At 43.9% G+C, this 14,598-nt stretch overlaps 1 protein-coding gene across 7 annotated transcripts in view; it reads right to left on the reverse strand.

Moving 5' to 3' along the window:
• Window positions 1-9,501: 9,501 nt before the first annotated feature.
• arhgef10l (Rho guanine nucleotide exchange factor 10 like) overlaps window positions 9,502-14,598 on the reverse strand; it is a 252,583-nt gene continuing 247,486 nt past the window's right edge. For 6 of the 7 annotated variants that reach the window (XM_062965943.1, XM_062965944.1, XM_062965940.1 and 3 more), the window contains one exon: window positions 9,502-13,884. In XM_062965943.1, the coding sequence (XP_062822013.1) occupies window positions 13,367-13,884 (518 nt within the window). In that variant the 3' untranslated portion in view covers window positions 9,502-13,366. The remainder of the gene's footprint in view (window positions 13,885-14,598) is intronic. The other variant, XR_010001388.1, reaches the window with a different exon arrangement.

A 14,598-nucleotide genomic window follows, 5' to 3' on the forward strand; every position in this document is an offset into this window, starting at 1 on the left:
ATTATTGTTGTTATTATTATTATTATCATCATCATCATCATCATCATCATCATCATCTTCATCATCATTATTATGTAGAGGCTGGATGGCCATCTGTAGTTTTGTTGTTTTGTCTTAGGCCGAAATGTCATTACCCTTTTATATATATACTAGCTGTGCCCGGCCACGCGTTGCTGTGGCGAAGTTTGGTGGTCTGGGAAATAAAGTATTGAGGAATTGGTGGTAGTTAAGGTCAAGGGTAAAGGTTTTCCCCTGACATTAAGTCCAGTCGTGTCTTGCTCTGGGGGTTGGTGCTCATCTCCATTTCTAAGCAGAAGAGCCGGCGTTGTCCGTAGACTCCTCCAAGGTCATGTGGGATGACTACATGGAGCGGCGTTACCTTCCCGCCGGAGCAGTACCTATTGATGCACTCACATTTGCATGTTTTTGAACTTCTGGGTTGGCAGAAGCTGGGGCTAACAGTAAAGGCTCACTCTGGTCCCCCAATTCAAACCTGCGGCCTTTCAGTCCAGAAGTTCAGCAGCTCAGCGCTTTAACACGCTGCGCCATCAGGGGATATTATTTCCTAAAGGTTGTGAATATATAATATTTCTTATTGGTTTTTTTTGTTTGTTGGAGGCAAGTATGAATGCTGCAATTAGGAAAAATGATTAGGATGTAATGGCCTTGCAGCTTTAAAGCCTGGCTGTTTCCTCCCTGAGTGAATTTTTTGTGGGGAGGTGTTAGCTGGCCCTGATTGTTTCCTGTCTGGAATTCCCTTGTTTTCAGAGTGGTGTTGTTTGCGATATTTTATGTGCTTCTACTGTCTGTGGCCCTGAGAAAACAGAGGATTTGCCAGACTTTGATGATGGGAATACTTTGTTGGGAGGTGTTAGCTGGCCCTGATTGTTTCCTGTGTGGAATTCCCCTGTTTATTTACTGTCCTGGTTTTAGAGATTATATTGTTCTGCATTATTCTATCCCAGTAATTATTTCATATTAAAGAAGAATCTCACTTATCCAACATTCGCTTATACAATGTTCTGGATTATCCAACGCAGTCTGCCTTTTCATAATCAATGTTTTTGTAGTCAGTGTTTTAAATTCATTGTGATATTTTAGTGGTAAATTTGTAAATACAATACAGTAGAGTCTCACTTATCCAACATAAATGGGCCGGCAGAATGTTGGATAAGCGAATATGTTGGATAATAAGGAGGGATTAAGGATAAGCCTATTAAACATCAAATTAAGTTATGATTTCACAAATTAAGGACCAAAACATCATGTTAGACAACAAATTTGGAAGAAAAAGTAGTTCAATACACAGTAATTCTATGTAGAAATTACTGGATTTATGAATTTAGCACCAAAATATCACGATATATTGAAAGCATTGACTACAAAAATGCGTTGGATAATCCAGAACGTTGGATAAGCGAGTGTTGGATAAGTGAGACTCTACTGTAAATACTACATAGCATTACTGCGCATGGAACTACTTTTTCTGTCAAATTTGTTGTATAATATGATGTTTTGGTGCTTAATTTGTATAACGATTACCTAATTTGATGTTTAATTGGCTTTTCCTGAATCCCTTCTTATTATCCAACATATTCACTTATCCTGCCGACCTGTTTACGTTGGATAAGTGAGACTCTACTGTATATTTCTAATCTTATATTATCTGCTCAGAACTGGATTATATGAGGCCCCTTCTTCACAGCTGTATAAAATGCACACTGAAGTGGATTATATGGTAGTGTGGAGTCAAGACAATCCAGTGCAAAGCAGATAATATAAGATTATAAATGGGTTATATAGCTGTGTGGAAGGGCCTTGAGTCTACACTGCCATATAATCCAGTGCAAATTAGATAATCTGTGGAAGAAGCCTAAGTGAGGCCTAAGTCTGCCTGTCCCCTAACTGAAGCCTGGCTGTCCCTTGGCTGGTTGCTAGGCAACCAAGTGGGCAGAGATTAGCCCTCTAAACTGGCAGCAATTGGATAAAAAAATTATTGCTCTCCCTCTAATTAGGACTTTATTTTTCTTTTCTTTTTGTTGTATCAACCTTGAGGCGTGGATGATGGGTTGTGTTGTCAAATTTTGAGGTTGGAGGGCCTGTACTTTTGTTGTTTTGTGAATTGCCGTGATGCCGTCACTCTTTTATATATATATAGATATAGCTGTGCCCGGCCACACGTTGCTGTGGCGTTGTCTGGTGGTGTTGGTGAGAACTTGTTGAGGTAGTGGTGGTATTGAATGTCTGTTGTATGGTTGTCCTTATGTTGAGTATGCATTTGGTTGTTTGTGTATTGTGAAAGTGGTGAGGGTAGAGGGGGGTCTGTGTCCCTGTGTAGTATTGTATAGTATTTATACGTTGTCCATGTGTTGTGAATGCTTGGATTGTGTCCTGCTGCATAGTAGAAAGGGTTGGGCTGGATGGCCCTTAGGGGTGTCTCCCAAGTCTTGTGCCTGTCCCCTGGGCTGAGTGCGTTGCTAGGAGACCAAGTGGGCGGAGCTTAGCCCTCTAACTGGCAGCAATTGGATAAAAACAATTATTCCTCTCTCTCTAATTAGGACTTTATTTTTCTTTTCTTTTTGTTGTATCAACCTAGAGCCGTGGATGATGGGTTGTGTTGTCAAATTTCGAGGTTGGGGGACCTGAAGTTTTGTTGTTTTGTCTGGTGCCGTGATTCCATCACTCTTTTATATGTATATAGATATAAAGATGAGATTGTTCTCCTATTTAAGCTACAGTGCAAAAATAAGTTTTTTTCAAGGAGAGGAGAGATGTGGCCATTTGTAGCTCTTTAAGGAGAGAGTTCCAGAAGCTGTGAATCGTTTGTAACTTGTGGGTGGCCTGTATATACATTCAACGGACTGCCCAGAAAACAGCGCAAATCTGCCGAGGGAAAGAAAGGGACGGAACTGGCACCGTTTCGTGGGAAGTCGGCCACGTGCCAGTCCCACCAGCTGCCGGTCTGGGACTCCCTTATGGGTTGCGTGCTCCGGGTGTGAAACACAGCCCTCCGCCTTTGCGCTCACCTCGCTCCCAGGCACCTGGAGAAGAGACCCAACTCTTGTTGCCACTGCAGAACGTGCCCAGCGCCCGCCTCGTTCGACAGCCGGCGGAAAACGAGGCGACAAGCCGAGCGACGTCTTCATTAGGCAGCTGTGCCCGCCGGAGTGCGCTAATTTGATCAAGAGATAATCAAGGTCGCCGATGCACAGAGAAGAGCGGGGAAGAATGGGATTCGTGCCCGGAAAGAGCACGGTTTTGCAAAAGACGATCCTAGCAGAGTTGTGAGGGATGCTTCTAAGCTTCCCATTCTTCGAAAGTAGTAGCAATAGCATCGTCGTCATGACACTATGTAACACGGGTTTTGTTCCTGTGTTATAAATCTCATTTCCGAGTCTCTTTTTCCAAGTTACAAGATGCAGGGAATGCTGTGGACGGACCCTTGACAAAGTCCCCCATGACTTTTGTGCAAAAAACTATAGTCAAATGTTGGCTAGGCAATGCTACTATTAGGTGGATCTTGTTTGGCGAATGGGCTTAATAACAATAGACCCTCACCACAAAAGTATACAGCAGAGTAGCTCATTTAGCAGCAACAGCATGACTCACAACTAGTAGCCAGTATTGCACATCCCTAATAGTTACCTGGCTTGGGAAATGGCTGGAGGGATTCTGAAAAACAAGTCACAAAGAGATGGTTCATTTCCCTAACTATATGGTAGAAACACTTCAGAAACAAAGCACCAACACCTCCCAGTTTTGTACTGACTTTTAAACCATTTTCAATGGATCACACATCCCTAAAAGTTTCCTGATTTGGGAAATGACTGGAGGGATTCTGCAAACCGAGTCCCAAAGAGATGGTTACTTTTAACTAAATATACGTTAGAAACACTTTAGAAACAAAGCACCAACACCTCCCAGTTTTGTACTGACTTTTAAACCATTTTCAATGGATCGCACATCCCTAATAGTTTCCTGGCTTGGGAAATGGCTGGAGGGATTCTGCAAACCAAGTCACCGAGAGATGGTTACATTTCCCCAAATATATGTTAGAAATGCTTTAGAAAGAAACCGCCATCGCCCCGCAGTTTTGTAATTACTTTTGAACCATTTTTAATGGATCGCACATTCATGCCCTGGCAGAATATGTCAAGCAAAGTGAAGAACCTGCTTTGATTGAAGTCAAAAATCAGAAACTCCTCAAAGCACAGCAGACAAAAAACCAGTACAAGAAAACCGCACTACAGACTAGAGCTGACAGCTGGCACAACAAAACATTGCATGGAAAGTTCCTTGACAAAATTGAAGGAAAAGCTGATAAGGAGAAGACCTGGCTCTGGCTCACGAATGGGACCCTGAAGAAGGAGACAGAAGGCCTGATCCTTGCAGCCCAGGAGCAAGACATCAGGACAAAGGCAATTAAGGCCAAGATCGAAAAATCAGCTGATGACCCAAAATGCAGACTGTGCAAGGAAACTGACGAAACCATGGATCATATCCTCAGCTGCTGTAAGAAAATTGCACAGACAGACTACAAACAGAGGCACAACTATGTGGCCCAAATGATTCATTGGAACTTATGCCTCAAGTACCACCTCCCAGCAGCAAAGAACTGGTGGGATCACAAACCTGCAAAGGTCATGGAAAATGATCACGCAAAGATACTGTGGGACTTCCGAATCCAGACTGACAAAGTTCTGGAACACAACACACCAGACATCACAGTTGTGGAAAAGAACAAGGTTGGGATCATTGATGTCGCCATCCCAGGTGACAGTCGCATTGACGAAAAACAACAGGAAAAACTCAGCCGCTATCAGGACCTCAAGATTGAACTTCAAAGACTCTGGCAGAAACCAGTGCAGGTGGTCCCGGTGGTGATGGGCACAACAAAATATCTCAGCCGGTATTTGGAAACAATAGACATTGACAAAATCACGATCTGCCACCTGCTAAAGGCCACCCTACTGGGATCTGCACGCATCATCCGAAAATACATCTCACAGTCCTAGACACTTGGGAAGTGTTCGACTTGTGATTTTGTGATACGAAATCCAGCATATCTATCTTGTTTGCTGTGTCATACAACAACAACAACAACAACAACAACAACAACAACAACAACAATAATAATAATTTGCATCATCCAAAAATACATCACACAGTCCTAGACACTTGGGAAGTGTTCGACTTGGGATTCTGTGAAACGAAATCCAGCATATCTATCTTGTTTGCTGTGTCATACAATAATAATAATAATAATAATAATAATAATAATAATAATAATAATCTGTGCACATCATCCGAAAATACATCACACAGTCCTAGACACTTGGGACGTGTTCGACTTGTGATTTTTTGAAGTGAAATCCAGCATATCTATCTTGTTTGCTGTGTCATCCAATAATAATAATAATAATCATAATAATAATCTGTGCACATCATCCGAAAATACATCACACAGTCCTAGACACTTGGGAAGTGTTCGACTTGTGATTTTTTGAAGTGAAATCCAGCATATCTATCTTGTTTGCTGTGTCATCCAATAATAATAATCATCATCATCATAATAATCTGTGCACATCATCCGAAAATACATCACACAGTCCTAGACACTTGGGAAGTGTTCGACTTGTGATTTTTTGAAGTGAAATCCAGCATATCTATCTTGTTTGCTGTGTCAAACAATAATAATAATAATAATAATAATAATAATAATAATAATAATAATAATCACTTTATTTTTATATCCTGCCATCATCTCCCCAAGGGGACTCGGGGTGGCTCTCATGGAGCGAAGTCCAACAGCACAATTAAAATCAAAATTACATAAAATGCAATTTACAGTATACACAGAATAAACAACAATAACAATAAATAATAACACCAGCCAGCAATCAAACACAGTTCCTGTTTTCTTCATGGGTGAAGCAATAAAGGATAGGTTGATAAATAAAGCGCATTAACTTATGGCAGTAAAAAAAAGTGTAAGGATAGATTATTGATCCCATTTGGAGCTGACTATCTAAAAGATTGTCTATTCAAAAGCACAACGGAACATCCATAATAGTACCTGGCTTGGGAAATGGCTGGAGGGATTCTGCAAACTGGGTCACATAGAGGTGATTTCAGTTCCCTAAATACACATTAGAAACACTTTAGAAACAAAGCGCCATCCCCCCTCTCCAGATTTGCAATGACAAAACTGGGGGGGGCGAATATTTAGATATTGATCTCTAGCACATCGATGTTACATTTTAGGACCAAAAAAGGGGGAAACCTCCAAGTGCTTTTTGTAACAGCAACAACGGATATAATTGCGCCATAAAACATCCCCCATTAAAGCCGCATTAAAACACCATAAAAATCTAGTAGAGTGAGACGACACAATCAAATGTCAGTCTAAACAAGCAACATGTGGCTTCCCAGATGTTGCGGTTCCACAGCTTCCATAATTCCTGGGGCAGCCGAGGGACGATGGGGTTTGTAGTCCAAAAGGCTCCAGATAGAGCTCAAGCAAGGTAATAATACTGCTGTCTTCTGCTTCGGTTAGAATAAGTCTGTGTCATAGTAGAACCCCAAGCTGAACATGGCCGGAATCCAGAGCCGGCCCAAGGTAATTTTCAAGTGTAGGCGAACAGAATTTTGGCGCCCGCCCCCCAAAACCAATTAATGAAAAATAAAAGTGTTGGATAAGCGAAAATGTTGAATGATAAGGAGGGATTAAGGAAAAGCCTAAATAAAGAACAACACTCTGAAAACAGGGGAAATCCAGACAGGAAACTATCAGGGCCAACTAACACCTCCCAACCAAGGATGCCCCCAGGGAGGAAGCAGCCAGGCTTTGAATCTGCAAGTCCATTAAATGCTAATCAAGATGGCTAATTGCAGCATTCACACTAGCCTCAAACAAACAAGAGCTTTTTCTCCCACCCTGGACTTTCCACAGATATATAAACCCTACTTACCAAGCTTCCAACAGGCCTCATAACAGGGTTGTTGTATGTCTTTCGGGCTGTGTGGCCATGTTCCAGAAGTATTCTCTCCTGACATTTCGCCCACATCTATGGCAGGCATCCTCAGAGGTTGTGAGGTATATGGAGAAGCTAAGCAAGGAAGGTTTATATCTCTGTGGAAGATCCTGGGCAGGGGGAACAACTCTTCAGAGTATTGTTCTTTATTTATTGTTCTGATTTTGGAGTTTTTAAAATACTGGTAGCCAGACTTTGTTCATTTTCATATTTTCCTCCTTTGTGTTGAAGTTGTCCACATGCTTGTGGATTTCAGTGGCTTGTCTGTGTAGTCTACACATGGGGACAACTTCAACAGAAAGGAGGAAACTATGAAAATGAACTAAATCTGGCTCCCAGTATTAAAAAAAAACTCCACCCAGGAGCTTCCAAGGTGAACTGAACCACCTCAGACAGGGATCAATCAGGGGGCTGCTAACAACTCTGAACAAAGGATTCCCCCAGGCCAGGAGGTGAGGCTGGGAAGGCCATTTAATGCTAATCAAGGTGATTAGTTACAACATTCACACTGGCCTCTAACAGACAAGAGTTCTTCCCCCCATCCAGGAACTTCCAAGGTGAACTGAACCACCTCAGACAGGAATCAATCAGGGGACGGCTAATGACTCTGAACAAAGGATTCCCCCAGGCCAGGAGGTGAGGCTGGGAAGGCCATTTAATGCTAACAAAGGTGATTAATTGCAACATTCACATTGGCCTCCAACAGACAAGAGTTCTTCCCTCCACCCAGATATATAAACCTTCCTTGCTTAGTTTCTCCATACCTCACAACCTCTGAGGATGCCTGCCATAGATGTGGGAGAAACCTCAGGAGAGAATGCTTCCGGAACATGGCCAGACAGCCTAGAAAACTCACAGCAACCCTATGCAATCTGGATGGCTATTTTAATGAATTTTCACATCTTGTGTATTTAAGCATTTTTTGGAAAGGTTTTTGATAACAGCAAACGGCAGAGAAAATGAACCGAAACGAGTCCAGCGGCGAGTGCCGAATGCGTCCCGAATTTGTATTTGTGTTTCTTTGCTCGCCAAAAAGGAGGCCAAAACAAAGAAGGGATGGAAAAGCCGCGTTATGTCAGGCGCAGAAAGAGCTTTGTGTGGAAATAAAGATGAAGGAAGGGAGGGGGGAACGTGTTACACGCATTTAATGTCTAATTAGGAAAAAAAATAAGCGGCACAACGTAGTAATGGCCCCCGTCGAACAACAGCGGCGGCTGCAATGGCCCCATTTCAAGGTTGAGTTGCTGAGAATATAATTGAAAGGCGAAAATGAAAATGAAATTGGTGTTATCAAGAAATCGGATTTGGGATGGATTTAAGCGGCTGATGTCGGGAGGGAGGGAAGAGCAGACCCTCGCAGAGGCATCGGAATGGGAATTGTGAGTCTGAATGAGCCCCGTTTTTGGCCTCGGGATTTCAAGCTTTGCTGACCTAGAATGGCGGCAACGTGGGCCCAGAAGGGAACCCCAATGGTCATCTAGTCTGGCCTCTTCACAGAGGAATTGTTTCAATATTTTATTACTAGCTGTACCCGGCCACGCATTGCTGTGGCTTAGTTTGGTTCAATGGGAAAGAAAAGATAGAGAAAGAGTATGTTTTGGATCTATGTGATTTCACAATGTTTGTGGGTAGGCAATATTTGTGGTGGTTCTATTGTCTGTGCAGATATGGAGATTGTCTACTTTGGCAACTCTGTGTGATGTCTCAGGCACCTTTGGCCCCTGACCCCGCGGCCATTGCTGACCAAACTGAAGAAGGCTTGGGTTTTTTCGCAAGTCAGCAAGATTCAATTCCTTTCCAGATGTCTCCTGTTGACACTTCCGTGCCAGAGCCAATTACGGATGCCCTTGAGACAGTGCCGGCTCTCCAGGGTTCTCCGGATGGTTTACTGTTTGATTGAAGGGCTTTTCTAAAAACAGACCGTTCTCAGAAGCAAAGTTTGCGAAGAAGCGCCAGATTAGCGGAGCGAGGCGATGATGGCTAAGCCTAGTTCTCTTGGGAAGAATTAGGGAGGCAGGCACCTGGCGCGATGTCTTTGGCGGACCAGTTCTCTTGGGAAGAATTGGGGAGTCGAGCACCTGCTCTGGGGGAGCTTATGAACTTCCATAAAAGTTTTGCGCTGAAAACCTTCTGCGCGGTGTCAACTTAACTTCTGACTGGGAAGCATCATCGTCTCTTGCCTTATGTGTGTTCTGTAATCCACTCTGAATCCCTCCGGGGAGATAGAGCGTAATATAAACAAAGTGTATTATTATTATTACCTTCCTTTCCTTCCTCCCACCTCCCCTTTTCTCCTCTGTTGTCTTTTTCATCATTGGAACACCATTGTGATGTTAACAACTAATTTCTAATGAAGTCTTATTCTGGACTCCCTTTCAACCTTATTTTTCTACGACTTACCTTCATCGTTGCCGACTTGTTCCGCAAATCCAACTGAGAACAACGAAGGTGCAAAGGATGCCGTATGTCGTATTTTTAAACCACCTTTATTCCTGCATCTGAAGATGCACCCAATATATACAGATTTCTTAAAAATGTATACAATGTAATAATATACAGATTTAATATATATATATTCACACGTTGATACACAGATCCTTTTGCCTTCCTTTGGGAGCAAGGAAGGGAAAAGGAGACAATAACACGTAAAGCCTGGCCACTCCAGAACCGGCAAGAGCACACCAATTCCTATGGGTTCTTCTTTGAAAAGAAAAGCAAGATCTCAAGCTTTCTTGCTTCCTAGAAACAAAAAAGAAAAGAGCTTGGAGTCTGAAGAGGAGTCCTACAAATCCGCAAGAGGTTTCAAAGGAGAAGGAGCTTAGAAAACAAGGCCTCATCTCTCTTCAAGGAGGAGCAGAGGAGTTACTTTCGCAAAGATATCCAAAGACATGAAATTTGGGGTGATGCCGTTCCAAGGAATCCAGTTTCCGCCCAAAAAGGATACCTTCCAGGTCAGTAGGGAAAGGGAATCCACTCCATGTTTTCCTCAGTGTTGAATTCAAGTCAGGACTTCGGAGAGTTCTATAGCCAAAGTTGGGGAAAGATCTGAAAGTGGAAAGAGTCCGTTTTCCCCCAAAAAAGATACCTTCCGGGTCAGTAGGTAAAAGGAATCCATTCCATGTTTTCCTCAGTGCTGAATTCAAGCCAGGACCTTGGAGAGCTCTATAGCCAAAGGTGGGGAAAGATCTGAAAGTGGAAAGAGTCCAGTTTTCCCCCAAAAAAGATACCTTCCGGATCAGTAGGGAAAAAGAGTCCATGTTTTCCTTGATGGTGAATTGAAGTCAGAACTTTAAAGGGCTCTATATCCAAAGATGGGGAAAGATCTGAAAGTGGGAGGAGATGCCATTTCAAGGAATACACTTTCCTCCAAAAGAGATACCTTCCAGATCAGTAGTGAAAGAAAATCCATTCCATGTTTTCTTTGGTACTTAATTGAAGTCAGAACCTTGGAGAGCTCTATATGCAAGGATGGGAAAAGATCTGAAAGTGAAAATAGTCCAGTTTTCCCCAAAAAAGATACCTTCCAGGTCAGTAGGGAAAGGGAATCCATGTTTTCCTTGGTGCTGAATTGAAGTCAGGACCTTGGAGAGCTCTATATCCAAAGATGGGAAAAGATCTGAAAGTGGAAAGAGTCCAGTTTTCCCCAAAAAAGATACCTTCCAGGTCAGTAGGGAAAGGGAATCCACTCCATGTTTTCCTTGGTGCTGAATTGAAGTCAGGACCTTGGAGAGCTCTATATCCAAAGATGGGAAAAGATCTGAAAGTGGAAAGAGTCCAGTTTCCCCCAAAAAAGATACCTTCCGGGTCAGTAGGGAAAAGGAATCCATTCCATGTTTTCCTCAGTGCTGAATTCAAGCCAGGACCTTGGAGAGCTCTATAGCCAAAGGTGGGGAAAGATCTGAAAGTGTAAGGAGTCCAGTTCCCCCCAAAACGATACCTCCCAGGTCAGTGGGGAAAGGGAACCCACTCCATGTTTTCCTTGATGCTGGATTGAAGTCAGAACCTTGTAGAGCTCTATAGCCAAAGAAGAGGAAAGATATGAAAGTGGAGGGAGATGCCATTCCAAGGAGTCCAGTTTCCACCCAAAAAAGGATACCTTCCAGGTCAGTAGGGAAAACGAATCTACTCCATGTTTTCCTCAGTGCTGAATTCAAGTCAGGACCGTGGACAGCTCTATATGCAAGGATGGGGGGAAATCTGAAAGTGGAAGGAGTCCAGTTCCCCCCTAAAAAGATACCTTCCAGGTCAGTGGGGAAAGAGAATCCCACTCCATGGGTTGTTGTATGTCTTTCGGGCTGTGTGGCCATGTTCCAGAATGGAGAAAGACATGGTTCTCCACACCAAGAGACAAAAACAAAAATTTGACAAATGCCGTAAGTTTTCTGGAACATGGCCACACAGCCCGAAAGACATACAACAACCCTGTGATTCTGGCCATGAAAGCCTTCGACAACACAATCCCACTCCATGTTTTCCTTGATGCTGGATTGAAGTCAGAACCTTGGAGAGCTCTATATCTGAAGATGGGGAAAGAGCTGAAAGTGGAAGAAGTCCAGTTCTCCCAAAAAAAGATACCTTCCAGGTCAGTAAGGAAAAGGAAACCACTCCATATTTTCCTCGGTGATGAATTCAAGCCAGGACCTTGGAGAGCTCTAGAGCCAAAGTTGGGTAAAAATCTGAAAGTGGAAAGAGTCCAGTTTTCCCCAAAAAAGATACCTTTCAGGTCAGTAGGGAAAAAGAGTCCATGTTTTCCTTGATGCTGAATTGAAGTCAGAACTTTAAAGGGCTCTATATCCAAAGATGGGGAAAGATCTGAAAGTGGGAGGAGATGCCATTTCAAGGAATACACTTTCCTCCAAAAGAGATACCTTCCAGATCAGTAGTGAAAGAAAATCCATTCCATGTTTTCTTTGGTACTTAATTGAAGTCAGAACCTTGGAGAACTCTATATGAAAGGATGAGGAAAGATCTGAAAGTGAAAATAGTCCAGTTTTCCCCAAAAAAGATACCTTCCAGGTCAGTAGGGAAAGGGAATCCACTCCATGTTTTCCTTGGTGCTGAATTGAAGTCAGGACCTTGGAGAGCTCTATATCCAAAGATGGGAAAAGATCTGAAAGTGGAAAGAGTCCAGTTTTCCCCAAAAAAGATACCTTCCAGGTCAGTAGGGAAAGGGAATCCACTCCATGTTTTCCTTGGTGCTGAATTGAAGTCAGGACCTTGGAGAGCTCTATATCCAAAGATAGGAAAAGATCTTAAAGTGGAAAGAGTCCAGTTTCCCCCAAAAAAGATACCTTCCAGGTCAGTAGGGAAAGGGAATCCACTCCATGTTTTCCTTGGTGCTGAATTGAAGTCAGGACCTTGGAGAGCTCTATATGCAAGGATGAGGAAAGATCTGAAAGTGGAAAGAGTCCAGTTTTCCCCAAAAAAGATGCCTTCCAGGTCAGTAGGGAAAAAGAATCCATGTTTTCCTTGATGCTGAATTGAAGTCAGAACTTTAAAGGGCTCTATATCCAAAGATGGGGAAAGATCTGAAAGTGGGAGGAGATGCCATTTCAAGGAATACACTTTCCTCCAAAAGAGATACCTTCCAGATCAGTAGTGAAAGAAAATCCATTCTATGTTTTCTTTGGTACTTAATTGAAGTCAGAACCTTGGAGAGCTCTATATGCAAGGATGAGGAAAGATATGAAAGTGGAAAGAGTCCAGTTTTCCCCAAAAAAGATACCTTCCAGGTCAGTAGGGAAAGGGAATCCACTCCATGTTTTCCTTGGTGCTGAATTGAAGTCAGAACCTTGGAGAGCTCTATATCCAAAGATGGGGAAGAGATCTGAAAGTGGAAGGGGATGCCATTCCAAGGAAACCGGTTTCTGCCCAAAAAGGATACCTTCCAGGTCAGTAGGGAAAAGGAATCCACTCCATGTTTTCCTTGGTGCTGAATTGAAGTCAGGATCTTGGAGAGCTCTATAGCCAAAGAAGAGGAAAGACCTGAAAGTGGAAGGAGATGCCATTCCAAGGTGTCCAGTTTACACCCAAAAAACGATATCTTCCACGTCAGTAGGGAAAAGGAATCCACTCCATGTTTTCCTTGGTGCTGAATTGAAGTCAGGACCTTGAACAGCTCTATATGCAAGGATGGGGAAAAGATCTGAAAGTGGAAGGAGTCCAGTTCCCCCCAAAAAAGATACCTCCCAGGTCAGTAGGGAAAGGGAATCCATGTTTTCCTCCAAACTCTGTGCTGCTCTCCAAAAATCCGGCACGGACTCCCCACTCACTTGGAAAGAAGGCCTTTGTGTGTTGCGATTGTCCAGACTGAAAGAAGGGGGTGGCGGATGCTATAGGATCAAAGGCACCTGCCACATGAGCAGGGTGCTGTCCGTCTCGCTGTTGGCCGGCAGCTTCCCATTGGGGTTGACGTTGCGGTAGCCCCGCCCGCCGGAGACCACGGCCAAGGAGGAGATCTCCTTCCGGTGGGCTTCCCGGGCGCAGGGCCGGCTCCGTACCCAGACGTCCGGGTCGTCGGCCATTTCGTAGACAGAGCCGTCCTCCTCGGTGTGCTCCGCAGGGGCCCCGGGGACCGGAGAGGCCTCCCGCACCGACAGCCGCTGGCCCGGGAGGTGGGAGGTGGAGCGGAGGCGGTACTGGAGGAGGACACCCTTCTTCCTTGGTCCCCGCGAGGGAGGGTGGCTCTCGGGCCCCTCGGTCCCCTCTGCCTCCTCCTCCAAAGGGGCCTCGGCTGCCGGGTCCTCCTCCTCCTTGTCACTCTTCAGGACATCCGGTGCCAAGGTGCTCAGGGCCACCGCCAGGAACTCCACGGGACCACAGTGGCCGTTGAGGGAGACCATGCCTTTCCCTGGAAGAGGAAGAAAAAACGGGCATCAAGGGACATGTGAGTGATCAGTTGCTGAGTCAAGATGGCCAAGCAAGTGTCTGATGCAACAAGACATGTGTTCTTACATCAGGTAGTGAATGATGCAACCATGAATGTAACAGCAGTAGCATTCGCAACAACAAAAACAATATCAAACTGCAAATACTCTGGCACAAGGTGGTCCCAGTGGTGATGGGCATACTGGGTGCAATACCTAAAGACCCTGGTCTGCACCCAGTTGCAGCCCTAGCAGGGGCGGTTCAACCATTAGGAGAAGTAAGCGATTGCTCAAGGTGTCATCCTCTAGGGGGTGCCTAGAGGGCGCCGTTGAGGCACCTCCACTTTGGGTTATCTGAGTCCACACTGTCCTATATCCCAGTTCAATGCTTGGTGCTAAATTCGCAAATATAGTAATTCCTACATAACATTACCATGTATTGAACTGCTTTTTCTGTTCATTTGTTGTAAAACATGATGTTTTGATGCTTAATTTGTAAATTAAGTCCTAGACACTTGGGAAGTGTTCAACTTGTGATTTTGGGATACGAAATCCAGCATATCTACCTTGTTTGCTGTGACATAATAAAATAATAACAATAATACTGTAAGAGCCGAAAAGCTAATCTTCACATGACGTGGATTGACTACAAAAAGGCCTTTGACTCACTCCCACACAGCTGGATCATCAAGTGCCTG

Source organism: Anolis carolinensis, unplaced genomic scaffold (genome assembly GCF_035594765.1).
Source record: "Anolis carolinensis isolate JA03-04 unplaced genomic scaffold, rAnoCar3.1.pri scaffold_15, whole genome shotgun sequence".
NCBI lineage: Eukaryota > Metazoa > Chordata > Lepidosauria > Squamata > Dactyloidae > Anolis > Anolis carolinensis.